This window comes from Colius striatus, chromosome 4 (genome assembly GCF_028858725.1).
Source record: "Colius striatus isolate bColStr4 chromosome 4, bColStr4.1.hap1, whole genome shotgun sequence".
Lineage (NCBI taxonomy): Eukaryota > Metazoa > Chordata > Aves > Coliiformes > Coliidae > Colius > Colius striatus.
This window is the reverse complement of record NC_084762.1, coordinates 41,873,778-41,900,552: the sequence shown is the minus strand read 5'-3', so window position 1 is coordinate 41,900,552 and position 26,775 is coordinate 41,873,778. Positions and strand designations below refer to the sequence as shown.

The 26,775-nt window shown below is 41.1% G+C and overlaps 2 protein-coding genes across 4 annotated transcripts in view; both read right to left on the bottom strand.

The window, feature by feature from the left end:
* Positions 1-8,940, bottom strand: part of SPIRE1 (spire type actin nucleation factor 1) — a 132,415-nt gene extending 123,475 nt beyond the window's left edge. The window contains exon 1 of the mRNA XM_061994452.1: positions 8,424-8,940. Coding sequence (XP_061850436.1) covers positions 8,424-8,745 — 322 coding nt within the window. The 5' untranslated portion in view covers positions 8,746-8,940. The remainder of the gene's footprint in view (positions 1-8,423) is intronic.
* Positions 8,941-11,007: 2,067 nt separating this feature from the next.
* Positions 11,008-26,733, bottom strand: CEP76 (centrosomal protein 76). 3 transcript variants are annotated; one of them, XM_061995300.1, is made up of 12 exons: positions 26,619-26,733; positions 25,409-25,564; positions 24,993-25,074; positions 24,419-24,643; positions 23,173-23,358; positions 20,676-20,773; positions 19,894-20,022; positions 17,180-17,371; positions 15,141-15,307; positions 13,024-13,357; positions 11,709-11,926; positions 11,008-11,268 (listed from the first exon to the last, which is right to left on the bottom strand). In XM_061995300.1, exons 1-12 carry the CDS (start codon positions 26,679-26,681, stop codon positions 11,130-11,132), a joined length of 1,989 nt encoding a protein of 662 aa, XP_061851284.1. In that variant the 5' UTR covers positions 26,682-26,733; the 3' UTR covers positions 11,008-11,129. The 3 variants fall into 3 exon arrangements, with proteins under 3 accessions (XP_061851284.1, XP_061851285.1, XP_061851286.1); XM_061995301.1 differs by lacking the exon at positions 26,619-26,733 and adding an exon at positions 25,767-25,819; XM_061995302.1 differs by lacking the exon at positions 24,993-25,074 and having other exon boundaries at positions 24,419-24,605.
* Between the last annotated feature and the right edge of the window lie 42 nt (positions 26,734-26,775).

Sequence of the window (26,775 nt, the reverse complement as noted above, 5' to 3'; positions counted from 1 at the left end):
ACACCCTCCCTGTACAGCCTGTGCCAGGGCTCCCTCACTCTCACAGTGAAATAGTTTTTCCTTATGTTTAAATGAAACTTTTTCTGCAAGTTTTGGGTTAAATCAAACTGCTATTTCCATGACAGAACTCCAGTTGCTTTTAGGAAAGGATACAGATACTGGACTACAGATACTGGACAACAGTGGAAGAAGGAATATAGAAGCTAACGAAAGGAAAAGGAGTAAGGGGGAACACAGGAGTTATTAACTCAAGATCCACAAATTCAACGCTCTTTATTCAGGCCTCCAAATTAACAATAACTTGAATATGTATTTGCTTTCTAGGTTTTATATCTTCAGGATGCACTGTATCTACAACAGTACAGTTTTGTCTGCCCTTAAATTAATGAGGAACAAAAAAGGAAAACAGTTCAGAGTCGCATTTAATGTGACTGCAAGAACTGGAGCATTAGTTACCAAATCTGAAAAGACTGTCAGTACAGGAGTCAAGATTGGTACCAATGAAAGGAAAAGGAAAGAAGGAAGAAAGCAAAGGCAAATAAGCAGCATAAGGAATGAGATGAACATGGAAAGCACAGGATTCATAATTAAATTAAAGGAGAGGAAAATATTGACATAGCAAGAGTGAGCCAAACTTCTGGAAGAGGACAGATATTGCAAGAGAAACAGGAGGACACAGAAATCTTGCATGATAAAAAGAAAAGGGCAAACGGAAAAATACCAAAGGTAAATGTAAGTAAAGTATACCTTAGAGACATCAGGCTGCAGGGAAGGTCAAGAAGAGCAGGAATGTGAGGAAGTTGAAGGAAGTAGAGTTGATTAGGAGAGGTACTTGGAGACCGCTTAAAGCAGTGAGCATGGAGACCCATGTTTCTAAGTAAAAACACTTGGGCTTTGAGGATCAATGTACCTTTTCTTTAAGCTGTGTCATTAGAAGGTGACAAGAAATGGGATGAGTTTTTACATCTTACAACTTTTTGGATCTGACTCTCGATTTCTGTATTAGCCTACAGCTGATGATTTATCAATGGCATGTCTCATTTTTCTTCTTAGGAGAGGAAAAATGAAAGAAAAAGAAATTAGTAAGAAAATAAAGGAAAAAATCATAGAGAGATTCCGAGATCAAAGACAGTCAGGACTCTCCTTCCTTATATAATGCCATTTTTCATGCCTTCATCTTTCTCCATTCAATACTTAACTGAAGTTATTCCTCATTCAATACAGTCATAAGCAATCCTCCTGTATGCTGCACAAAACAAACGTAATGACTAAGAGGTTTTCAGTGTTAATACTCAGTTAAAATTTGTAATAAAAACTGTTTTAAAGTAATATTCTTTAATTCCAAATTACTAAATCCATACTACCTTAGTATCGCCTTCTAAGATATAATTAAATGGCCAGTCTTTCTCTTGTCTCATTTCTACTCTACACAAATGTGGGACTTTATCAATGCTTATAAATTCCCAAAGGACAGGTGTCAAGAGGATGAGGTGAGTCTTTTTTGTATAGTGCGCAGTGATAGGACAAGGGGTAATGGGCACAAGCTGGAACACAGGAAGTTCCATTTTAACATGAAGAGGAACATGTTCCTTTTGACTGTGAGGGCAAGGAAGCCCTGGCACAGGCTGCCCAAGGAGGGTGTGGAGTTTCCTTCTCTGGAGGTTTTCAAAACCCATCTGGACATGTTCCTGTGTGACCTGATCTGGGTGAACCTGCTTTAGCGGAGAGGTTGGACTGGATGATCTCTAGGGGTCCCTTCAAAGCCCTACCATTCTGTGACTGTGACAAGGAAGGTGGCTGTGGTCACCATACAATTCGGTGTTCCACCGTTCACCCTCTTTAGCAAACCTGTAAGTTTACCCAGAAATCATATCAATTTTTATTATTCTTAGATAAATACTGTGGTAGATATGCATCTACAAGGGCTGCTGAGCTCTATTTATAGCTGCTGGTCTCTTCTGCAGATGCTTAAGTACAGACACTATGCTCACTTTCCTCTGACCTGTCCAGATCTTGACCCTTCTCAAAAACTGTGAATTTTCAGAGTTCATGTGTCTCTCTCTTTTTTTTTTTTTTTTTTAAAGTTCTGTTCTTCTAATCATATCCTATTTTTTTCCTGGAGCTATCCACCTGCTCGTTCAACAATACGTTTGCCTGTGGCAGAATTCCAATTCCTTTGAAGTCATCAGCAGTTTCTGCCATCATGTTTCATGGCTCCAGAATTTCAAGCAGTTTACAGCTTTTCTAAATTGACAGCACTGTTGGATCTGTTGAGAACTTTCACCAGCTGTTAAACTCTCTCAAGTAGATGAAAAAGTAGTTCTCTTAATTCTTCTCTACCTCATGTATGTCTGTGCAGTCTTGTATTTGCACTGTAGAAACTGACTCATCTCCCTTTGTTCCTCTTAAAACTGCAAGGTAATAAAATCCAGTAACACACTCATAGTTGCGTGTCACGCAAGCTATGTTAAGGTTTTATCAGGAATAAAACAATATGCATTTTGTCTCCTTACTGAATCCACTGATATAACAAAGAGTGATAACTCATCAGCTTCCTTTTAACAGACATTAGGAAAAGCTTACCCACTTACATAAAGGTACGTTGGTTGCCAACATTGATCCAGAATGTTATGTATCTTTAATGTTCTTGTCTCCTGTAGCATACCTTCAGTACACTTAGCAAACTCAGTCACACTCAGGTCAGACTCACTCACAAAGCTGCTGTCATGTGGGTCGCTTTCATTGCCCATCACCCCTATCACATCTTACACTCTGATTCATTCTGTTAAAAGCCCTCGCTCGCTCTCTGTCACACCATACACTGCTACCATCTTCATTTTCAAAGCCCTTCTCATGCTGCCCTAGTCCTATCCATCATCTCTCACTGGCTGTGAGGAGATCTACCACCTCCAGCCAGCCCCTGAAGTTGGACTCCATTACTCCTCTTACAAAGCATCATATTTAACTTCCTGCAGCATCATGGCATATGTCTCACTTTTCACTCTACTCTTCAATCTCTGTTAACAATGACAACTACAATTCCACATCCCTTTCTGCAACAACATTTTTACTGCACTGGGCAGAAAACCTCCATTAAATGACAGATGTTAATTTTAAGTTGTTACAAACATCAGGAGCCCACAACTCCTCAAAGTTCTGTGCTCTTAAAATTCCCTTAGGAACAAATACAGATTTCAGACACCACCAAATCAGTCTGCATTCCTTCACTGCCTACTTTCCATCTTCAGCATTTCTGCATACAAATACAGGTAACCGAGGTCACTTATCACTGTTGAGAACTTCCATTTCTTTTGTGCAGGCATTTGCAATGTGATTTTTTCTTTTAGCCAAAGACATTATGATGCTATGTTGGGATCTCCTCTTTGCTTATTTTGCCCTCCCCCATCAGAGCTGTCTACAATAGGGTCCCTAGCCATCTGCCTGTACTCAAAGTGTCCACAGAATCCCCAGTACACAGGATACATCAGCCTAAGCCATGACCGGAAGACTTCCAGTTTGCCCTTACGTAGTGGGAACCACACTGATGGCAGAAAGCCTAGCATAAATAAGGTCTAAGCTTTCTCTCATCCACAGATTAGCAGAGCAAGCAAGCAGAAATAATGTATCAACTCAAGAAGGCTCCTCTCTGCTGTCTCCTGCCATTTTCTTCCTACCTTGACTTCCAACGTTAACGTATCTATATAATTAGATATAGATATCTTTGTCTACCTTAAAACTCTTTCAGGAACAGGTGAGGCTCAATACATCAAACCTTACTATTTTTAAACACAGATGTTTCTGAACATCCTTGAAGAAAATCTGAATTCAGCGCAAAATTGTCTTGATTCTAGAAGTACTATTTACTTTAATAGTATCTGTAGCAACACTCATTTTGAAATCTAAACAGCAAGCAAGGGTGCTCCTATCCACTAACTTTCAAAAGAGTCAACAGAATTGTAAGTAAAATTGTCTCATTATCTTCTAAAAATGCTGCATATTTTTCCTCAGTGCTCCACAAGATACTGGAGTTGAGAATATCTTGATGCACATGAGCTAAATTTGCATTTATTCATCCCATATTTCTCCATGCTGCCTTTTGCATCCAATACCTGGATGTAAAATTAACATGAAAGTCATTAAAATTGCCAAGACAACATAAACTATTTCTTTCCAGTGTGTCTCAACCTGAACCCTCCAAGCCTGTGAAGGCCAATATGCAGTCAACTTTTCTGCTATCTTTTTGATGTGAAGCCAGGTTACTGTATGCATTATGCCCTTCCACTGAACGCCTGGCAGATTTCCAAGAGAAAAATCTGCATAGTATTCACTTCTGATAAAACCAGCAGTAATTTTCCTCTGTGCTTTCTTCTCGAGAGCTGGAGGACAAGGCCACTAACACTACACACAGAAGCATGTTCCCAGGAGGAAGAGGGAAGGGCAAGGAGTGCCGTGTGCGTGCCAGCCCTCAACAGCCAATGGCAGGAAGTCAGCTGAGTTTAGTTTTTCAAACACCTGCTCTCAACCCCTTTCTGAGATCCCCATGGCCATTCCTCTTCAATACCTCAGTGTAATGCGCAAAATCAGTAGCTGCCTCCGCTAACAAAATACACAGGGTAAAACTCTTGGTCTTTCCAAGTTTGTTCATTCCCAAAATTGTCCCATGGGAAGGAGGCGGTGCAGTCGGCACACTGAGAAATGAGAGCTCCTTATCTGGCTTGCAGGGATGCCATGACCCTGAAGAAACAGCCTCCTGTGCCTTCTGGCTTTCTGCTGTTGCTAAATACTGGGCACGTGGTTGATTGCCAGTTCCCACGCAGGTTTTCTACTCCTGTATCTATCATTTCATTACCATTCAAGTTACAAAAATACTTACATGCATTGTTCATCAAGAAAAGAGCTTGGGGGTGTCAAACCACATGCTTTTACCAGAAGTTTTAGCTCATTCAGAAGTTATTTTTTATCTGTCATTTTACTAGATGCCATTTCATATAAAGCACAAGTAACAAAGAGATGGCTAAAACACCCGTTAGGTAAAATACGTTCTACACTCTATCTCAAATTTCATCGTGGGTATTTCTAAGCAACCCACATTTCTGTGGTATTTAGATGTCACAATGATTCACATTAAGATGACCACAGTGAGCTCTTCATTTCTTGCATATTCATCTTTATTTCTTACTCCAGTTCTGGCAAAATTATAAGGTTTGCAACACACTGTGGAAACGTTGCTTCCTGAGCATCTCCAAAGCCAACTCTAACACGGTTGCTCCTGCTCCTGACTGTGCCCAAGCTCCGCTGACAGGCATGACTGATCACATTGTTCTTCACAACTCAAAACAAAGCCTGAATGTTTGCTATCCAAAGACACCATTCTTTGGGGACCCCTTTATTTGCCCACACAAGATTCTGTTGTTTATAAAAATAGAAACTAACAGCCCATATCTGTTCCTGTGAATTATCCAAACCAATGCACCAACCTACAGCTATACATTTTTTCACGTATCACTATAACAAAACAGATTTCCAGCTCAGAGTGTTAACCTGCAGAACCCCTATTGCTCTAAAACAACTGACATAGGCGTCTAAATTGTTGTCCAAAATATAGAGGCAGGAAAAAAAATTAGCAGGAATCCTTCCTGATCTTCCTCTTGCCAGGGATTAGGGTAATATCAGAGTGATGCTTTAGTTCTTAATCTTTTTACTTCTATTTAATGAAAGTCTTACTTTTTTTTTCCTGAACAAAGTAAACAAATATTAAAAGAATACATAGTTATAAAGCTGGAAATATCTGAGAATCAGTCTCTGTTTCTCGTGAAGGACATGGATTGAACTCCAAGGTTGTTTTTCTGCCCCAGTATCAGTGAAACTCATCTTTGTTTCCTATCTCAAAGACATTTAATGAAATTTCTAGGTATTTTTACTCGGAATTTCAAGTATTGCGCATTGACCTATGGTCTATGATTCAACCAGAAAAATGCTTCACGTGAAATTCCTTTTGGAAAAGTACCATCAGTTTGTACATAAACAGTACTTCTTTTTAAGAAAACTTTAATTCCTATCTCAAGAGTAAAATGAATGTGGCCAGGCATCTTCAGGGCCTATGCTGCTCCCAAAGTCATAGCATCACAGCAATAGTTCTTAAGCTTCCGTTGCTATTAAGCAGAATACAGAAATGTATGAAAAAAACACCCATTCGAGATGCTCAAGCTGAAATTGGCTCAAAACGCTCATTAAGTATCACCTAAGGACACTGTAGTGAGCAATAAGGAAAAGAACTGGGGCAGTTCAAAAGATACCGATGAGAAATAAAGGTACTGTCAGTGTAGTGAATTACCAACATTTGCTGCATCACACACATGTTTTACAGTGAAAATCTGTTATGGGTTCCACAGAGCAAAGAATAAAAGCCAGCTGACTAGGAGCATCTTTATTTGACGTCATTGACAGTTACTCCCATGAACACACAAAATTCTCTGAGAAAGCTTGAAGGCTGAGCAACAGCCTATATTGCAGAAGTCTATTCAAAGTTAGGGAGACAAGAAAAAACGGAGGCAGGGAGAAGATCCCAGGAGGAATACTGCCTCCTTGCAAATCCAGGTGCCTACCAGCCTGGGGATGATGCAAAAAATGAGATCACTGAGTACAGTTGGGAATGAACATTGGCAGAAAACTCCCCTCCTCCCCTTTTCTATTATATGCACTGGAAGGGGCTACTCTCCCTGGGTTATCTCCCTCCTCATGCTTTCCTGAGAGGTCTTAGCAGACTGACTCTTCATATTGATATACAACAGAATAACATACCATAATAAGGTAAAAAAAAGAAAAAAGGATAGGTCTAGAAGATTAAAAAGGCCTCATCTATCCAAAGACTTTAAAGCAGTATCAACATCCACAGGTTAGCATGTTAATGAAAACATTTTCAAAGACTAATGCAAATATGGCACGGAGCTTTAGCGTAAATTAAGTACGATGGATGTCATTGAGGGGCCTGAACTTTATATCCAGATACATCCAACACCATTCCACAGGCCATTAAAGACTTACTGTAAGAGGAAACAGAAAAAGGCTACAGAAAGCAATGAAAGAAAGAAATACATTGTAAATCAATAGATTGCCTAAAGTAGGAAAGAGAAAGGAAGCAGTCTGATAACATCTCAAAACATTGCAAGAAAAAGCAGCACAGAATATGCAGTACAGAACTCTTCAATGCTCTTGTGACATGCAGATGCCTTGGTTAGGAAAGTATTTTCTTGGAACTTCTGGGTGTTGGTTAGGCATTTTATTAACATTACAATAACATCCATTTTTAAGAAGTAATTTAAAATGCACATCAGATCACATTTAAATGGAGGTCATTATTAGACTCATTAAAATTGTGGAACAAAATTATGCCCCTTCTTTCAGGAGTATATTTTCATATCTGCATGTACCACTAGCGTCAAACTGGATTACTGCAAATCTCTGCCAGAAGACTTTTCAGACAGACACTGTACTAAAAGGCTTGATTAAATTGTAACACCAGGCATAATATCCAGGTTCTAAATGTTGAGGGCTCTATTAATCTCTTTTTTGTGTGTGTGAATTTGACATTGCCTTCTGCTTCACATAACTTTAAAATCATGAAATCTCCATCTTCCTGGAAAATTCAGCAACACTGAAAATTAACTAGGTTGATACTGGGGAAGACCATTATCTATGTGGTATCCAGGAGCAACCCTCTACTGCTTAGATTTAGTTCCTTTTCAGAAATCAAGATTTACTTGCAGCAAAAAAATATATTCCTTTCCACATTAACAGTGAGAACCTCTGAAAGGCTGAGAAAGGGACATGACCCCTTCTTTCCCTTTCCAATGCACAATACGTTTTCCTAGATATTTTAAAGAAACAGATGACAGGTACCCAGCCCCGTGTAAGCTTTTGTATTTACTTAACGTAAGCGTACCTCTAAATTTTTCTGTTTCTAATAGGTGCCTTTTGAGGCCAAAGTATTTGTGAAAGGCATTGAGGGATGAGCAATATGGCCAAAGGAATTCCAAAAGCCAACGCTTTCTGTGCGGATGACACGGTATTACGCACTAAAAGACGACGCAATTATAAAACACTAAACCCGCATTCACCTCTCCTGCACCCTCACGCAGATTAAAGTCGAGGTTTCTGCCTTTTCACGCAGGAAACCGAGATGGCGAGGGGACACACACACGCAACCCCTACCCGCCCCGGCACGGCTGAGGAGCCGAGAGTCCGCTCACCGCTCCGGCGGGAGCGAGGCTGTCTCCGCCCGGCCGCCGCAGCCCACGGACAAAGGCAGAGGGAAAAGGGAGGCCGGCTGCCGCCGGTACAGGGCCGTGCCGGACCGGGCCGTGCCGTGCCGTGCCCGGGGGGGGCTGAAGGGGGTCGGCGGCGGCGGCGGGGCCGCGCCTTACCTGCGGAGGGCGGGGGCGGCCGAGGGGGCTCGCCCTGCTCCAGGGTGACGGCGCCGTCCCGCCACACGCGGAGGTGCGCGGCTGTCCCCAGCCTAGCCAAGGGGGTCTCGCCGCGGCGGGCGCGGGCCCGCAACGAGCCGCAGCACTGGTAGCACACGGCCCACGCTTGCTCCTCGTTGATGGGCTGGTTGTAGAGCCTGAGGATCTCCTCCAACGACAGCGCCTCCGGCTGCCCGCCGGCCCCGCCGCCGTCCTCCTCCTCGTCGGCGGGACGGGAGGCACCGGGCTGGGGCTCCGCGCCGCGCTCCCCCGGCAGCGCCATGCCCTGCCTCCGCCGCGGTACTCCTGCGATCAGCGACCGGCCCCGCCGCGGCGGCGGCTGCTCCTGCTGCTCGCGCTGCTAGTGCCTGTGCTGCTGCTGCCGCCCAGTCCCGCCGCGCTCATCCTCCGCGCCCCGCTAGTGCCACCAGGCCACCGGACAGCCCGGCCCGCGCAGCAGCCAGCGGCCGGCAGGAGGAGCGGCACCCGGGCCGCCCGCCGCTGCCACCGCCGCAGGGGGAGACAGCTCATAGCAACGCAATGGCGTCCTCGCCCGCCCCCGCCGCCGCCGGCCGGCGCTGCAGCGCCCCCTGCTGCCCGCACAGCCGACGCGCTGCGCGGGGCCGGAGGGGGCGGGACTTGCGCCGCGGCACGGCCCGGCTGCCACGGCAACGCTTCACTCTCGGGCGGCTAGGAGCCCACGTCTGCCTTAGACACGGATGACGAGGTCGTGCTCTTGCCTCCTAACCCTCGGGACGCTGGCTCTGCGCAGAGCGTTGGTAAAGAATCCGCCCCGAAACGAAGGACGCGGTTGGGAAGCAGGATGCCCGCCCCGCCCTAGTTGCACAGCGACACTCGATCAGGGATGCTCCGGTGGAAAGCAGTAGCGAGTCCCTGCTCTCCTGGCGTCTGCCTTTTCCGCGCAGACACCCCGCGCCACCACGCTCCCGTCCTCGAAGCAGCAAGGCAGGAGGCGCCGAGGGCAGGCAGAACGGCCGCCAACAGCTGAGCGAGCACGGGCTGGAGAGGGACAAAACCGCAATTATCACCCCAGTAGTTCAGAAGTGACGATCCTGCCTCTGAAGACCCTGTGCACAGAAGGGCCCTCTGCCCCTTTTTGCAAGCTTAAACCAGAAACACCAACCGACCACCTCACACAGAAAAAACAGCTTCCTAGTGGGGAGACAGAAACTATTTTCAAACTCACGTTAAAAAACAGTGTGAACTGTGTTTTTTTTCTCTGACATTCTACAGTTTTACCTAGCATACGTAAAGGAAATTTAAAATTTCCTCTTAGCACCTGCTTTATACGAAAGACTAAGGGTATAAATGACAAGAGGGTGTGCACAGTGTCCCCTTCTGCTCCTGCTTTCTACTTCACTTGTACTGAATAGAAGTGCTTTTTTGCTCTTGCAATGACACATGTCAGCATTCAGTGCAAAGCCTTGTTCAGGATCCTGGAGGCTGTGTAACAGGCAATTAATACATTTGATCTTTTGGTTCTACAGAAAAAAATAACAGAAAACCAGATCTGTAAAGTATTTGAAACCTGTTAGCAGCAGGGCCAGTAGAACTATTAAAATCTGAACTTAAAAGCCAGGTGCTGCAGGAGGTAGCATTTAACACTTTTGGAAAAAAAAGACAAAAATAGTCTCACCCTACCACACTGATGATGAAATGTAGATCCAAAATGCCAGCATTCATTCCTGCTCTATATGTTGCAAGCCTCCTTGGGATGAGGGGTTTTTTTTCCCTCCGGCACCAGCCAAAAGAGTCATATCTATGTTTCTTAGAAGTAGAATAAAAAGAGGCAGACATGGGCTAATGAAGATGTGAAATGGCTTCTACAGAAGAAGTAGTTATGGATTTTTCAGCCTCAAAAAAGATGTCTTTTTCGCCATGCAGACTCCAGCCACGGAGAGGCATGGTATGCAGAACTTCAGCAGGTCCAATTCCTTGTCATTTCTCAAAGCATGAGGACTAAAAGACACTCAGTCACCATCCACAGCTTTGAGACAAACAGAATTACAGATGGATAATTAAGGAATTGAGTGTCAGCATTAGACAAAATCATGAACGGCTTTTAAGCAAAATGGCATGGCTACAACTTCTACCTCAGAAACCTCCTACACCAATGTCAAGAAAAAGGCTTCAGGTTAAACCACTTTAATCTACCCCAAGACCATTTATACCTGGTCAGATTGTTCTTCGAAACTGACCACAGAAGCTATCACTAAGTCCAAAAGATGCAGAAATAAATCTTGTTGTAGAAAGGACACACGCTTAAATTAACTTCAGTGTTTCTGCATCTCAGACACTCATAACATGCAGCCTGGAGACGAGAGGAAAAATAAAACAGACTTGCTTACCCTGGAGATGTAAACTGGACCTTTTTCTAAAGGAACTGCAGAAGAGAAGCTAGTGTTTTATGCACACATTTTAGTAACTTGACCCACATTCCTGTAAGTATTAAAAGTAACTTTTATTAAAAATAAGAACAAATTCTCTTTATAAATACAATCATTATTGTGTACAAAATCCTCTTCAATACATATCCTGTGGTACTAAAAATCCATGGCATTTATATGAAATACAGTTAGTTTTTAATTGTGCATAATTTTGCAGATCTAAAAAAGTATGAATTACTTTGTTTGTTTGTTTGTTTTTTCACAGGACAGAGCGGTATTTACAAGCAAACATGATCCAAACAGCACACGCAGATTCAGGATATGTAAACACTCGTACACGAACTGCAAGTCGTACTTGGTCTCCCCTACAACAGATTATTTCTTCACAAAAAGGAGACCTAAATGACACAAAGAAAAACAAGAGTAACAGATATTATTAAGCTATTATTAAAATTTTCAGTTACTCGTGCTATTTTTTCAAATGTGACCAACACTTAAATAACAATGAGTTTCATGAGTCTGTCCTTACAGAAAGTAATACTGTTCCTCTAAGGGTTGTTGCCTTAGAGAAAAACGAGACCACCACTGGTCATTTTTAACAAGGGCTGAGGAATTACCTCCTTGCTCTTTAACTCATGAGAAGCCTATCAGCATTGAACTCACCAATGTAACATAAAAGCTCTGTACTACATGACCCACTACGTATACAACTCTGCTTCTGGTTCTAATTTATGGAAATTAATTTTCTTTAACTTTCAAAATAAGAAAAAATAATCGCAATTCATAATTATTACTAAATGTTTTTTACATATACAGAAATCTTTACATTTAAGCTTACCGAAGACATGTGGCAAATGCTCTCCTGGCATTTCTGTACACAAAATGGATAGGAAACCCTTTAAACGTGTGGCCGTCAGGTACCGCTCTTCTGACAGCATCTTGAAATTCTTCATTTCCTGCAGAAATACTTGTTGCACGTTCGAGCTCATAGGCTGCTAACGCTGGTGACAACAGATAGGACAGATGGTCATCCCAAACAGTAGACAGGCCAAGATCCTGTGAGGCAAGCCACAGAATGATGATAACCATGTAGAATAAGCATTAGGGTATGACTAATCTTGCATACTGTATAGACTCAAACAAACTCATGACAAACCTTTGAGTTAATGGAAGTGGATCCATGAAGCTGTAAGATTTGTATATTGACTCACACGTCAACTGGAAGACTTCAACATCACCAACAAAACATTTAGCAAGAAATTATGTCAGACTACTAGACTAAAACAAGACCAGCGAAGTTGAAAGTAGATGTTTTAGCTACAGGACTTCTGCATGAAATGTAAGAAGACAGTGCACAAATACACATCAAAAACAATGGATGGATAACTAAGATTCACCTCACATTTTTCTAACATGTCATATGGAAACTTGCTTCTGAAAAAGCAGTGCACAACAGCTCCACAAAACACATACACATGTATGTATTCAACATACTGCACAAGACTCGTACTCTGAGAATTAGTTGGCACCCTAAAGGTTGAATATTGTGGGGAGTGAAAAACAACCACGAAAAAACCCCCACTAAAAACAGACGTAAGCAAACAAGGATTTAAAATATCATCTTCTCTGGCACAGGAAGAATAAATCCCGGGACATTACATCTTGTAAAAATAATGATAAACAATGAAACTAAATTTTATAAATACTTTCTGATTATGTAAAGCAGCCAGAGTAGACAATGCAAGATGAAAGTCTGCTTTTATCTAGGGACAAAAAACACGTATGACAGACAGGCAAAGTCCACCAAGAACCAGATTTATCTTCTAGCTCCTTCACAGACCACTCAAAGGTAGTCTGCAGATGTCAGTAAGCTGAAGATCAGAGAGCCAAAGGCATGGTGGGGGAAGAGCCCACAGATGAGGTTAACAACCACCATTGCAAATAATGACACCTAGACTAGCTCAGTACAGTCTTTACAAAAAAATTTTCTGATACTTCACTTTTCTTGCACCACATTTCTACAAAAGCTGATGGGAAACACTGCAGAGATCTGAAACTTTTGTTAGTTCACATACTATCTGAAACAAGTACACAGTAAAACTAGGTATTTTTATTACCACAACAAATCAATGACAGTCTTTAAATGGTATTACCTTTCTGTGTTCGGAGACCAGTATTCTCAGTTGCAATTCTATCTCATTGCTTGTTACTGCAGCATCTATTGTGGAAGCACACAGAGGAGGAAAAGGGAGAACTGAAGATGTCATTCCAGGGGAACACACAGATTTTATTGCTTCGCCACTCATGGGTTTCCATTTAGATTCATCATGCAGGTCAAACACACACACTTCCACTGCATCAGAGGGCTGGCAATTCCCAAGGAACTTTTGATGGTTGAAAACACAACCTATTGTGCGATAAGGATATAGTGGCTTGGGTTGTTCAACTAGTGGAGGCTCATCAGGGTTGATAGCTCTGTGGATGTACCTAATGAAAAACATTCAGTTTCTTATTAACACATCTTACTTTAAGGCAAATTAAAAATACTAGTATGGGGTAGATATAAGCCATTGTCCTTTTTTTAAAAACATAAGCCAAGATTGTTAACTTGTTTTCCAAAATGGCATTCATTTATTAACAGAAAAGTAATCATACACATTTTGAAGGCGTAACTCCAAAATGAAATATGTATTATGAAATAATACATCCCTTTTTTCTTTATATCTAAAAAAATAAGGTGATTAATCAAGCAGATATTCAACAGCAAATAATTTTTGCAACTATAACAACATATCCATAGTTTCCCCACTCTTAATCACATATGGAGAAATACAACTTCAAATGGTAATCACATGATAAGCAATTCTGTTTTGCCACTGTTTGTGTATTTTCAACAATGGATGTAACAGGTTCCAGAAACCTTGGAATACAGAACAACTACACGTGCCCTTCTAAAATGACTCAAGTGAGAGAACATCTCAGACAACTTGCAGAGATTTCTGCAGGAGAAAAGAAGTAACGTAATACTAACTTCACAGATGAAAATAGGAAAAAAAGATGGGTTCCTAAACCATCACATCAGATCTAATCTCCTTCTTTACAAAGGGATAGCAGGGATAGTATCAATGGCAATCAGCTGGCATAAGATATTGGTCTCCTTTTGGTTGGGATAAGAATAAATTCTCTTCCTGGTAGCTGCCACAGAGCTCTGTTTTGGATTTGAGTTGAAAAACAGTGTTGATAACACAGGGCTACTTTGGTTATTGCTGAGCAGTGCTCGCACAATGTCAAGGCTTTTCCTGCTTTGTGCCCTGCCGTGACAGCGAAAGGGCTGGGGGTGTACAAGAAGCTGAGAAGGAGCATGGCCAGGATAGACCCCAACTAGCCAAAGGGCTATTCCATACCACAGTGTGTCATGCTCAGTATATCAACTCAGGGGAGCTGGTGGGGTGGATCGCTGCTCAGTCATATGTCAATGGGTGATGAGCAATTGCATTGTGCAGTACTTGTTTCGGGGTTTGTATCTGTTTTCCTTCGGTTTTATTTCTCTCATATTTCTTTTCATTGCAATTAAATGATGTAGTATTAGTATTTTGTTATTAAATTGTTCTTATTTCCACCCACGAGTTTTACTTTTTCTTTCCTAATTCTCCTCCCCATCTCACTGGGGTGAGAAGCCAGTGGCTGCATGGTGTTTAGTTGCTGGCCAGGGCTAAAGCACAACAGACACAAACCAGTTACTACATAGCATTAGAACCACTGAAAACTGTCTTATAAAGAGTTGAAATATTTCACCTGACACTGAACTGGTTATTTTCCAAACAAAAGCGAGGCACAGAAAAAAGATTCAAAGACAAAAGCTACCTGGATTATATGATAGTCACATGACAGAGTGTAATGATTAAAAAAAACCCCAAAAAAACCCACCCAACAAAAGAATATCCCATGCAAACCTCATTACAGAAGCATAGAATGGTTTGGGTTGGAAATCACTTTAAAGATCACCTAGATCCAAACCCCCTGCCATGCACAGCGATGCCGTCAACTAGATCAACTTGCTCAAAGCCCCATCCAATCTGGTCTTGGACACTTCAGGGATGAGGCACCCACAACCTCTCTGGGCAGTCTGTTCCAGTGCCTTACCACCCTCTCAGTGAAGAACTTTAAAAGGGAATGTATCCTCTTTCAATTTAAAGCCATTACCAACGGTAATTGGCACCTACTGTACCAAAACATAACTGCTCAGTTTTCTTATACTCCTTTTACTCACCTATGCCCTGTTAAGCTTTCCCAAAAGGTAATTGTACCATCAGTTCCGTAAGTCATTACCCAAGTGTGGGGGACTCCTTTTGCTTTTGTTCCAACACACACAAAGGCTTCCAATCCAAACCCAAGAAGAAGACTGCACAGAAGGGTAGCGTGATCTTCACAGTCACCCTAGGCAGTAAATAGTAGTAAGTTGGTTTGAATATAAAACTTGGTAAAATCTTCAATACAGAAAATAGTAATATTTCTCTATTATTTAACAAGTCACGTTTCTTTCCGGTTTACCTAGAGTACTTATCAGAAGTCAGGACATTCATGTTTAAATTTGATATGTTTTAGTCTTCTCTCACAGAATAAATCTGTTAAAATCAGTATATGTTCTAATGATAGACTACTTACATTTTTTGTTCAAATATAGTGTATGATTAATATCAGAAAACATTTCTTATAACGATACATTCAAGAAATTCAAAGCCAGAATCAACCCACGAACACAAAACCAATACACCAATTAAAGTTAAAAGTGTCTGTAAGGCAAATGCCTGAGGTAATATTAGAAAATAGTATTTTCAAATAGTTCGGATGTTTAATCACTTAATAAATTCTACTGTTAGCTCACTGCCTTGAATGTGTTGTCAAAATTCAGGAAATGAACAAAGACAAACCCCCCACCACCACAGGTCTAAGTATACACCAGCTGAAAGTCATGTGTCGCTACTTTTTCCTTCAGTCTGAAAAGCATTCCTTTCAGAAATACATTAATATCACTGATAATTCACAGAAAATATTTTCCAAATGAGATGTCTAATTTCTTTGCCTCTTAAGTTCTTAAAAAAATTTATCTGTAAAGAACAAAAATTCCTCATGCAATGAAATCTTCACAGTACAAAGCACAGCATTCAGAAGTAACAAAGCAAGGCTCTTTAGTCAAATACTACTCAGAATGTCCAAAGCATGAAATTTAGTGTTCTTAGATGTATCTGTTCATCACAGAGATAACACAATCTTACCCCACCCTAATGTACAAGGGAAATACGCAGAGAAGTAGGTTTAAACAACTTCCAAATGAAACTGTGTTCATTTAATATCAGAATACCACTTTCCACAAGAAAACTAACAGTCCATCTGGTGTCTTGGGGGCTAAATTCAGTTATTTTCTATGCTGTCTTGCAGGAACCCCTTTCTCTGTCACTCCAAGCACAACAGTCCTCTACTCAAAGTTGCCATTGTTGTCTCCATCTGAAAGCTACTGGGTACCCAGCAGTACCTTGACATGGTACCTGTGCATGATAAGATATTCAGAGACAACAGCTAATGTTTACTCTCTGTGGTCTTTGAAACAAGTCTAAAAACTGTGATACAGCTCCTGCTGCCAAGGAAGACAAACCTTTTTAATACACACACATCAATGACGCTGTTCTTGAATGCAGAAATATCTGAGTGGCAATTAAAAGCATTGACAACTCCAAAAGCCACTCCAAAATAGAGAAAAGGATTACTATTACTGTTACTCACACAACAGAAGAGATAATCCAGAACAAGTTACAATTTGTTTCCTTTATTAAAGTTGTGTGATACAAATGTCAGATCACCAAGAACTAGGATGAAGCTATCTTGAAAAAACAGAATATAAAGAATGACAGTATATTTTAGCCCATCTAACAAAAACAGTTTTTCAAAGGGGACTTTTCCACCTCTTCCGGGATTAATCTAGAATTTAAACTCGTGTCCTGCACAACAGTGGGGATTCATTGACTAATTATATGGGATCTTCAAAAAGCAAATGAAGAAAAGCAACCTCATTGTAAAACAGATGTATTGACATACGGACCACAACAACGGCAGTAAAGAAAGTCTGCTCCAAAGCCTTTTTGTCTACTATTTAACACCTATTTATCTTTAAAAATATATTAAATGCATTACTGTAACAGAATTCTCCAAACTTGACTTAATTCATGTATTTGCAGCCTGTTTTAAAATACTGACTTCAGTTAAAATATGATACCAGCCTTATTGTGTCACACAAGGACTACTTTCACATACCTTGTTTCTACATAAAAAAGCAAGAAGGGTGCACCACTGCTCTTGTTTGCCACCACCTCCTCCAATGACAGGAGCCCTTTCATAACCCAGGACACTGACAAATCGCGCTGCTTGTCTCGGCATGTCAAGTAACCGGCCTGCTCGAAGCGGCCTGACGTATGCACACACTGGACGGTTTACTCCATTTTCATCCTGACAAGTCAAAATACAGTTATTCACCAGCCATGCAAATATCACAAAAGGTTCACCTTAACTTAGACTGTCATTTGGCAACAGGATTTACTCTCTTAAAGAAATGTCCCTCAAAAACATCAAGACACAAGCATACTTCTAGAATTAAGACACAAGACCGTTAAGACAACCAATTTAAAGACATTACAGTTGGAATTTTCTGCTGGTCCTTGTCCTTCATAGGACATTCCAAACTAAATGTTCATCTGAAGCAGCACAGGCTGCAGTTAATTTTCTTAAATGAGTAAGGAACTATCGATTTCCACATTATCATCAAGCAAAAAAAACCAAACAAAACCAAATCCATCTCCCTCAACATTAACCACTCAGTAACCAATTTTGAAGTTTAAAAGGTATCTACTTGCTCCCAAATTTGAATACTCTATCTCGTTATAACACCAAAAAGCAGTAAAACTTGCTCACAACAAAATAACTAGATTTATAAAAATTAAGAGATTAATAATACTTAAAATTTGTACTTTCTTGGGAAAAAATGATGACTGGAAAAAGTCTGGTTTATTACATGCTGCAGGGAAATACTATGATTGCCAACTATTAAGGCTATTTCAAGAAGCATGGAAATCTTCATTTCCTCACTGGGCTAAATTGGTACTTTTATGTTTGTTTATTTTCAGAAGGGATCAAAGCCTTTTAAATCTCTGCAGTTTCAGGATATTATGGTCTTCTATTTTTACTGTAGTCACATATTGCCCTTCTTAAGGTTTTGTCATGGTTTTTCAGCAAGCTGGTGTAAGAAAAGCAGCATTTATTCAAAGCTGACTGGAATCCTATTAAAAAGTATTTACAGCCTGAAAGCAATAAAAAAAACCCCCATAGGTAGGATTCATTATGTAATATAGTTTAATATATGCAATGCAGGCTTCTGCATCATGCACACACAACCAGATGAGAACTGAATTATCAAACAATTCTGATAATCACATCTCTGTCCCTAGAAATGAGAAAGGTCATTAAGGACAGTTTTACTAATATTTGCTACAGCCAGCAGGAGACTCAAGATAAGTTCTTTATGGGTTCTGAACTAGCAAGGAAGCTAGTACCTATAGCATTCTCAGGCCTGCCAGTTTCTATACTGTAACAAAGAACTTGGTCCTCTAATTCTATCAACAAACCTTTCCTCTACAACTTTCTTCCCACTGTAGCTTTCCGAGAGCAGAAACTAGCCTACAATTAATTCATATATTGTTGTATTCTCAAAATAGGACAAGTCCTATTTTTACCTCCTGCTCCCAACCAAACTCTCAGTTCTAGAAACCCCTATTAAATTATCTGTTTCTCCATATACTCTGCCCTAAAGCCCTTCAGCTTTTGTTCTGAGTCTGGTTGAAATGGAGTTAATTTTCTTCAGAGCAGCTCCTACAGTGCTGTGTTTGGATTTGTGACCAAAACGGCATTGATAACACACCAATGTCCTCGCTGCCACTGAGCAGTGTTTGCGGAGCATCAAGGCCCTCTGTATTTCTCACTCTGTCTCTGCACGGCACGGAGTCGGGGTGGGCAACAAGCTTGGGCGCACTCCCCTGCTTGGAGACTCACTGGGCATCAGCCTGCTGATGAGACATACTGAGTGACTGTCTTTGCACACTTTCCCCTTCCCCCACCCCTTTCCTTTCTTTCCTTCCTTAACCATCCTTAAACCATCTTCATCTCAACTCATGAGTTTTGTCTTGCTTTTCTCCTTTCTATTTCCTTTCCTTTCTGTTCTCTTTCCCATTCCACTAGGGAAGAGTGAGTGACTGGGTGGGGGATCAGCTGCTGGCTGTAACTTGGAACTTCACATCTGAACACCAATGGTATATCCAGAATGGATGTTGGTACTTCACTGAAGAGAAAGATTAGGCACAGATTGCTTCATTACATTACTTTGAGATTATAAGCTACTGTGCATTATCTATGCTGGAAAAATTGCTACATTCATAGCATGAAAAATGCAAGGACCATATTCCTTTTACTGAAGGGCAGTTCACAGCAAGTGACACAATAACTTATTAGCCTACAATAATTATGTCCATAGCTATCATGAGACATTAATCAGACATCATTTTACAGACCACACAGAGCTCAAATATTGTGTGGACCTGTTCTCAAAGAAGAAGTCTATTTTTTGTAACTGCTTTATCTGGCATAAAAATTGTTTGAAATAGTTTGCACAAATCTCTTAAGTCTTTGCCATTTGTGAGTATTCAAGGAAAAGACCACGTGGGCTTTAACACCTCGTACATCAGAAGTGGCTGAAGTAATCCTTCTGTCTGCATCATGCTGTTAAGCATCAATACACAAATATAAGTTCAATTCTATACAAACCTCAGCTGTTGCACTACACACCACTTGTATAATGCATGACCTGAGCATCATCACCTCATAAATACATACAGACTATACACATGCAAACTTCAGAACAGATCCAAAAATAAAAGAGGTAACTTAAATAAAGGATTGGTCTATTTGTAAAATTTACAAACCTGTGCAAAAATCTTTACTAGCCTTACGTTGTGTGTAGGTCTAATCTGTAGGTATTCTCTCCACCATTGTTTAGCATATACAAGAAATAATCTTTCTTTTTCTGCTGTTTTCTGTCGTTCCAAAGCAAACTGCAGGTAAGAGAAATAGTCAATCACACACAGATTAATTCCAAACAGGAAAAAAACCCACCACGTCACCAATAAGTACATTAACATCAAATCCTAGCACATGTAAAATACAACTTGATATTTAAAGTATGTCATATAACACTGAAGAACAGTAATTTCAAATGAAAAATGAAACAATTACTTCAATTTACATATCTTATCTGTGGGGGTCATATCAAGCTTGACTAAAGCAGTGATAAGTCATGCATTTCAGCACCCAACTGCTCAAGCTTTTGATGTGCAGAAGAATACCTTCATGGACTTTAATTTACTGGCATTCAGTATTTACTGGCTCTCTGACTTAAAATTCTTGTTTCAAATGGGAAAGAGAGCAAGAAAACATTTACTATCTAAAGAAAATAAGGTTTATTGCATCCTTCCTGTTTTTTCTTCTTAAAATTTTGATGCAATTAGGAAAACTACTGAATATTTCAAATACAGTAATGTTCAGTATATACAAAGTAATTTTTAAAAAGGTAATTATATTTCAATTTTGTGGGGAAAAAAGAGGTATTGAACGTTCAAAACCCCACAACACTCAACGTGTACAAGTAATTCTGTACTGAGCCTCACAAACACACAAAAAGAATGTCTGCCCTCCCAGAATTACTTACTTGAGCATTAGTTACTTCTGGAGACAGTGTCTTACTAAGCTGTGGATACATTTCCAGTCTGATGTTTAAAACACCAACCGAAACCTTTGATTCTGTACCTTTAAACCAAAATAAGTTTTGGTCACTTCTCTGAAATTCAATGTTATTATGACATTTCAACCAGGCAGAAGTAAATAATTAAAATAAGTATGTTAGCTATGTAATCACAAAAAAATAACTACAATTCTTTAAATATATGTAAGATAAGCTTCTTTAAATTTCACACTCAAATTAGGCTGTTAGAAAGCATAATCTGGCAAAAAAAGCAGATATCTAGATCTGAGATGGTTAACCAAGGCCTTCTTTGCAGTCAGTACTGGGATATAAAGGTGAATGGCATTCCAGAAATGTCTAGGATAAGCATTTAAAATACAGCACAAGAGTTACATCCTGCAAAAGTGACTTTTCCTACTGATTTGACCTGATTTGAGCTACACAGGTAGCTCAAATTTCAGTAGTTGGAAACAAATGAAGTTGTTCTTCACAGAATCTTAAAGGTTGGAAGGGACCTCAAAAGATGATCTAGTCCAACCTCCTCTGCCAGAGCAGGACCACCTACAGTAGGTCACACAGGAACTCATCCAGACCACAGAATCATAGAATGGTAGGGTTGGAAAGGACCTTTAGAGATCATCTAGTCCAATCTCCCTGCAGAAGCAGGTTCATCTAGATCAGGTCACATAGGAACATGTCCAGGCAGGTCTTGAAGACCTCCAAGGAAGGAGACTCCTCAACCCTTCTGGGCAGCCTGTGCCAGGGCTCCGTCACCTGAACAGTGAAATAGTTTTTTCTTACATTTAAGTGGAACTTTTTGTGTTCCAGCTTCATCCCATTACCCCTTGTCCTGTTGCTAGCTATTATAGAAAAAAGGGATGTCCCAACCTCCTGACATTCACCATTTAGGTATTTGTAAATGTTAATAAGATCTCCCCTCAATCTCTTCTTCTCCAGACTAAACAGCCCCAGTTCCTGCAGTCTTTCCTTGTATGAAAAATGTTCCAGTCCCCTGCGCTGGACTCTCTCTAGAAGTTCTCTGTCCCTCTTGAGCTGAGGAGCCCAGGACACAGGACTCCAGATGAGGCCTCACCACAGCAGAGCAGAGGGGGAGAAGAACCTCCCTCAACCTGCTGGCCACACTCTTCTTGATGCATCCCAGGATGTCATTGGCCTTCTTGGCCACATTTCTGGCTCATGTTTAGCTTATTATCAACCAGCACTCCCAGGTCTCTCTCTGCAGAGCTGCTCTCCAGCAGTTCAACCTCCAGCCTGTACTGGTGCATGGGGTTGTTCCTTCCCAGATGCAGGACTCTGCACTTGTCCTTGTTGAACCTCATGAGGTTCCTCTCTGCCCAACTCTCAAGCCGGTTGAGATCCCACTGAACGGCAGCACAGCCTTCTGGGGAACCAGCCAGTCCTCCCAGTTTGGTGTCATCAGGGAACTTGCTGAGGGTACACTCTGTCCCCTCATCCAGGTCATTGATGAAGATGTTGAACAAGATTGGCCCCAGAATCGATCCCTGAGGAGCTCCACTGGCCACAGGCCTCTAACTCGATTCTGTGCCACTGATCACCACCCTCTGGGCTCTGTCGTTCAGCCAGCTCTCGATCCACCTCACTGTCCACTCATCCAAGCCACACTGCTTGAGCTTTCTGATGAGGATATGGGTTTTGAAAGTCCTCACAGAAGGGGAAGATACAGTTTATTATGAAGGATCCAGAATGTCATACAAATAGATTAATCAACTTTAAAAAACACAAAACAACAAATAAGCAAACTACAAAACTCCACAAACCTACCATTGTTGCACAATGCTGAAAATTTAGAATCACAGAAAGAACAAGAAGCATTACAAAACAGTAGGGAAATGGGATTTATAAGCAAAACAGAATCAACAGAAGTCTCACATAGTAGTTTGCTATTTATCCTCCTGGAAGATATTTGGCGTAAACAGTAGCATGGCAGAGATCACTTTTATAGCTGTTGCTAGCTTGCTGTGAAAGGGATACAAGCTACATTTGAGTCTTCAGTGCACTGGTTCTGGATATTCCTGGAGATAAATTGGTTGTTATAAAATTAAAAAAAAAACAACCCCACCCTTAAACTCCATACACCAACAAAAAGACCCACCTCAATACCACAAAACAAACAAGGAAAAAAAAAAACAGAGAAAATCTCAAGTGAAATATAACAAAAATCATATCCAGATTTTGCAGAACATCAATAGTGGGAGTTGTAGGACATGGGAGTCATTGTCACCCAGGATCTGGAATACACTTTGTTTGTATTTTGTTGACAGAAAAAACTGACCATTAAGTCTCCACCACATTTTCTAAGGATGCCTTATAGTAATTTACAAGTTCAACTAAAATTAAACTAGACTATAACTACTGCTTTAAGCTTACAAGCAAGCTCAGCACCAACATTTTAAGTCATCATCACAGCCTTATTTATCCTTACCTACACCCAGGAGTTCAACAGCAACATTTGTTATGCCATTTTCTGCAGCCAAGACAGATCGCCACTCCAAGAAATAGGACGCTACTAGCGTTGTCTCACCAAATGTGTCTGTTTTGATCAGAACCATGTGCACTGGATCACATATAGATAACATAGTAGTTGCATCTGCCATTTTACTTCCATCACCTGCCATTATTAAACCAAGATAAGACAGTAAGAATATTATCACCCCAAGCCCTTCTCAAAATTTAAAAAAAAAACCCAAACAAACTCTGCATTTACATTCATTGCATTTTAAGAAAAATCTCGTCTGCAGAAGGGAGGATAAGCAATGTAAGCATCTTAAAATTAAACTCTGTTTAGGACAGAGCTACAGAAAGATTATAGTCCATTTATAGAAAAGATAAAAAGTTTCCTATAGTTGAGTACTCAAATGTAACTGGTTTAACTGCACAAAAATTAAAATGGAATTAGCATTTAAGAAAATTAAGAATATTAAAGCACCATTAAGTAAAAGCAATTGCAAAATATTATTTTAGTAAGTTGGAATGTGTCAGGTCAACTTACGATACGTCAACATTTAAGAAACAACATTCTCTGCAGTTAAGCTTGACTCTGTGGTATCAATTGTTCAATGGGCAGCAGAATTAATAATTCACTCCCTGCTCCAAATCCAACTGCAATGACTTTGGCTTTCTCTCTGTTCCCTGATATTCTATAAGTTACCCTGAATTTCTACATGATTTAGACAATATCCAGAGTCTTTTTATACCATACTTAGCTCCTAACATGTTCCCAGGCTACCAGCAGAAGAAGAGCAGTACAGGCTATGGATGACTTGACTCTTCTGCAGGTATCTGCCAAGTGGTAGGAAACCGAACTCACACTGAATTCTTTCTTTCCATATGGTGACAAATTTACATTTCCCTTTGTCATTTGCAAGCACCAGGTTCATGAAAATCACAGCCGCTTTAGTATCCTTTACCATCTTTGAGACTACCATCTGACTGTCAATTATGGATGAAGTTGAGTCAAACTCAAAAGCTGTTTTAGAGCAGGGAAGGCATCAAAGAATTGGCAAGAGTAGAGAAAGATCTACAACCTAACGCAGTCATCATTTTCCTTAGGAAAATATGATAAAACAGGAAAGAAAGCCACTAAATAATATCAAATGTATTTCAGAGTAACTCTATAAAGTCAGAAAAAGGCCCGATAGCATCAGCTTTAAGCCTACAATATTGCTTACCTAGGCTATCCTTGTGGACTTCAAGTAAAAAACCATCATGAAAATCTGGCTCACAGGCACAGGGTACAGGTTTAGAACGGAAGCGCTGATTTCGAAAATGTAAACACAGAGTAAAGGTGGAACAGATTTGGCCAGGCAGAGGTTCTGGTTCCTGAAGATGTTCCAGAAAAGCTTTTCCACCCAAAACCTGAAGGTAAAGATACCTCCGTGTTGGGTCAATGTTAGCTGTAAAGCGTAGCAATAAAAATGAAGAGACTACGAACATGTCTTGGGAAGCATATCAGTTAACTAACAGGAGACTAGAAAAAAAATTAACCTTTTTGACATATGTGCTTAGGAGAAAGTGATTTCAAACTGTATGGAAGTTATCTTAATTTTAAATAATTTTTTTTTTTAAAATCACATTTTGCACAAATGCTAATTTCTGCTGCTTACACGAATTTACTTCCTGTAAACATACAGGAAAAACATCCACCTTTAAACCAGTTCATTACTAATTCAGAGTTCAAAAATCATAGACTTCAAATTTCTCTAAAAACCACGACTGAGATATTAAAATAAACAAGCCACATACTTTTTTTTAAAACTGGTGGTTCTTCATCAACACAATGTGTTGCTGGTTTTGGAGCTGAAGTCCCCTCCTTTTCATTCACATCCTGGAATTACAATTGTAAGACTTTTTAAGGCATCAAGGGATGTGACAGTCCTCTTTCTGTGGTCTTCTAAATGTTAAAGAATCCTTCACAACTGAATGCTATTCCTTGGGTAAGATCCCTTCTAGTATTTGAGATGTAATGAAGCCAAGCAAATACTTTCAAGATAGTATTATCAATAAATTAAGTTTAGCATTTGCATTAAGATATTCTGCTCCTGTCACAAACCTGTAGAGCCATTACAAACCTTTAGAAGTAGAGAGTCTTCACTTTGTCAAAACAACAAATCACTAAGAGCAATAAGCAAAAATATTTTTATTCTTCAAAAGCTACTTACAGTTACAAATTTAAGCTCCTTTATAACTCCATCAATGATTCCTCGTTGTCTCAAGGCTTTTATCAGATCTTCTGTAGATAGCTGCTGGTGCTCGGGTGCTAACTCTTCCTGTATGGTCTCAGCCAGAACTTCTCTGATCCTGCCATGGACATCCATCTGGAAGAAAATCCACTACTTGCTACAAATACAGGCTCTTTGTATGGTAGAAATTATAACTAAACCGTTGCTCTATAAGGCTAAAGGTATTCTCCTAGGAACACAGAAATAACTACATAAAAAATTATTTCAGAAATAATCAAACATGCCACAGTACCACACCAAAGCATCTCTACCAGTTGAAGAAAAATCAAAAGCTTACCAAATCTGAGCGTTTTCCCTACTCTTGACAGCATTCCCTGCTTTGAACTTCCCTTCTTACAAACAGGTCTGCAAATCTATCAGTTATAAAGTGGTACTTTTAATTCGTCTCTCTCAAAACTCATGCTTTAATACTTTCTTATTTTTTAAGAGGAAAACTACACATTAACATGCCAACAGGTAATGCACAAAGCTAGCGAAACTGCATGGAAAGCTTCCCCTACGCTCAAAAGGAAATCAAAGAATTCACGTCCTTCATCTCGGCTATGAAACTGCACGGACATTTAAAGCAGTTTCCCACATGTGATGGATGTTAAGGTCACAGCCGCTAGGACTTACACCTCACTCAAAAAACAACACGCAGAAACAAGCCCCCAAGCCTCAGCGTGCCGACCCCGGCGCCCTATCCCTCCCCGAGCCTGCGGCCTCGCGGCCCCCATCCTCTCCCTGCTCGGAACGGGGCAGCGACACGGTGTGAGAGAAGCACCGACTGGAGGCAGCTCAGGCCTCAGTTCCACCTCGCCGTGGCCCGAGAAAAAGGAGACGGGCAGAGGAGTGGAGGCGGTAGAGAAGGCGTGGCAGGGACGGACGAGAGCGCGCACCGCTGCCGGTCCTCCTGCCGGCAAGCGAGACGGCGCCTGGGAAGCACACAGAGCGGCTGGAGCAGGAAAAGCAGAACGGGGCGCGGGAGCGCGGCGTGCCCTGCCTGCTGCCCTCTCAGCGGGCACCGCCGCCGCCGAAGGCCAGGGTTCCGCACCGCCCGCACAGGAAGCGGCAAAGCCCGCGGCTGGGCCCCCCTCGCCCGCAGCTTCCCTCGGCAGGAGAAGGCGCTCTACCGCAGAGACACTCGTACCTTGACTAGCTGCTGGTGGATGATCTGTTTCAGTTCGGAAGCTTTCCCCGGCGGCAGCGACATGACGGCGGCCACGCGCGAGCACAACCGCGCCGCTTCCCGCCGCGTTCTGCGGGCGAGGCCCCGCCCCCAACCGCCTTTGCAACGGGCGTGGGCA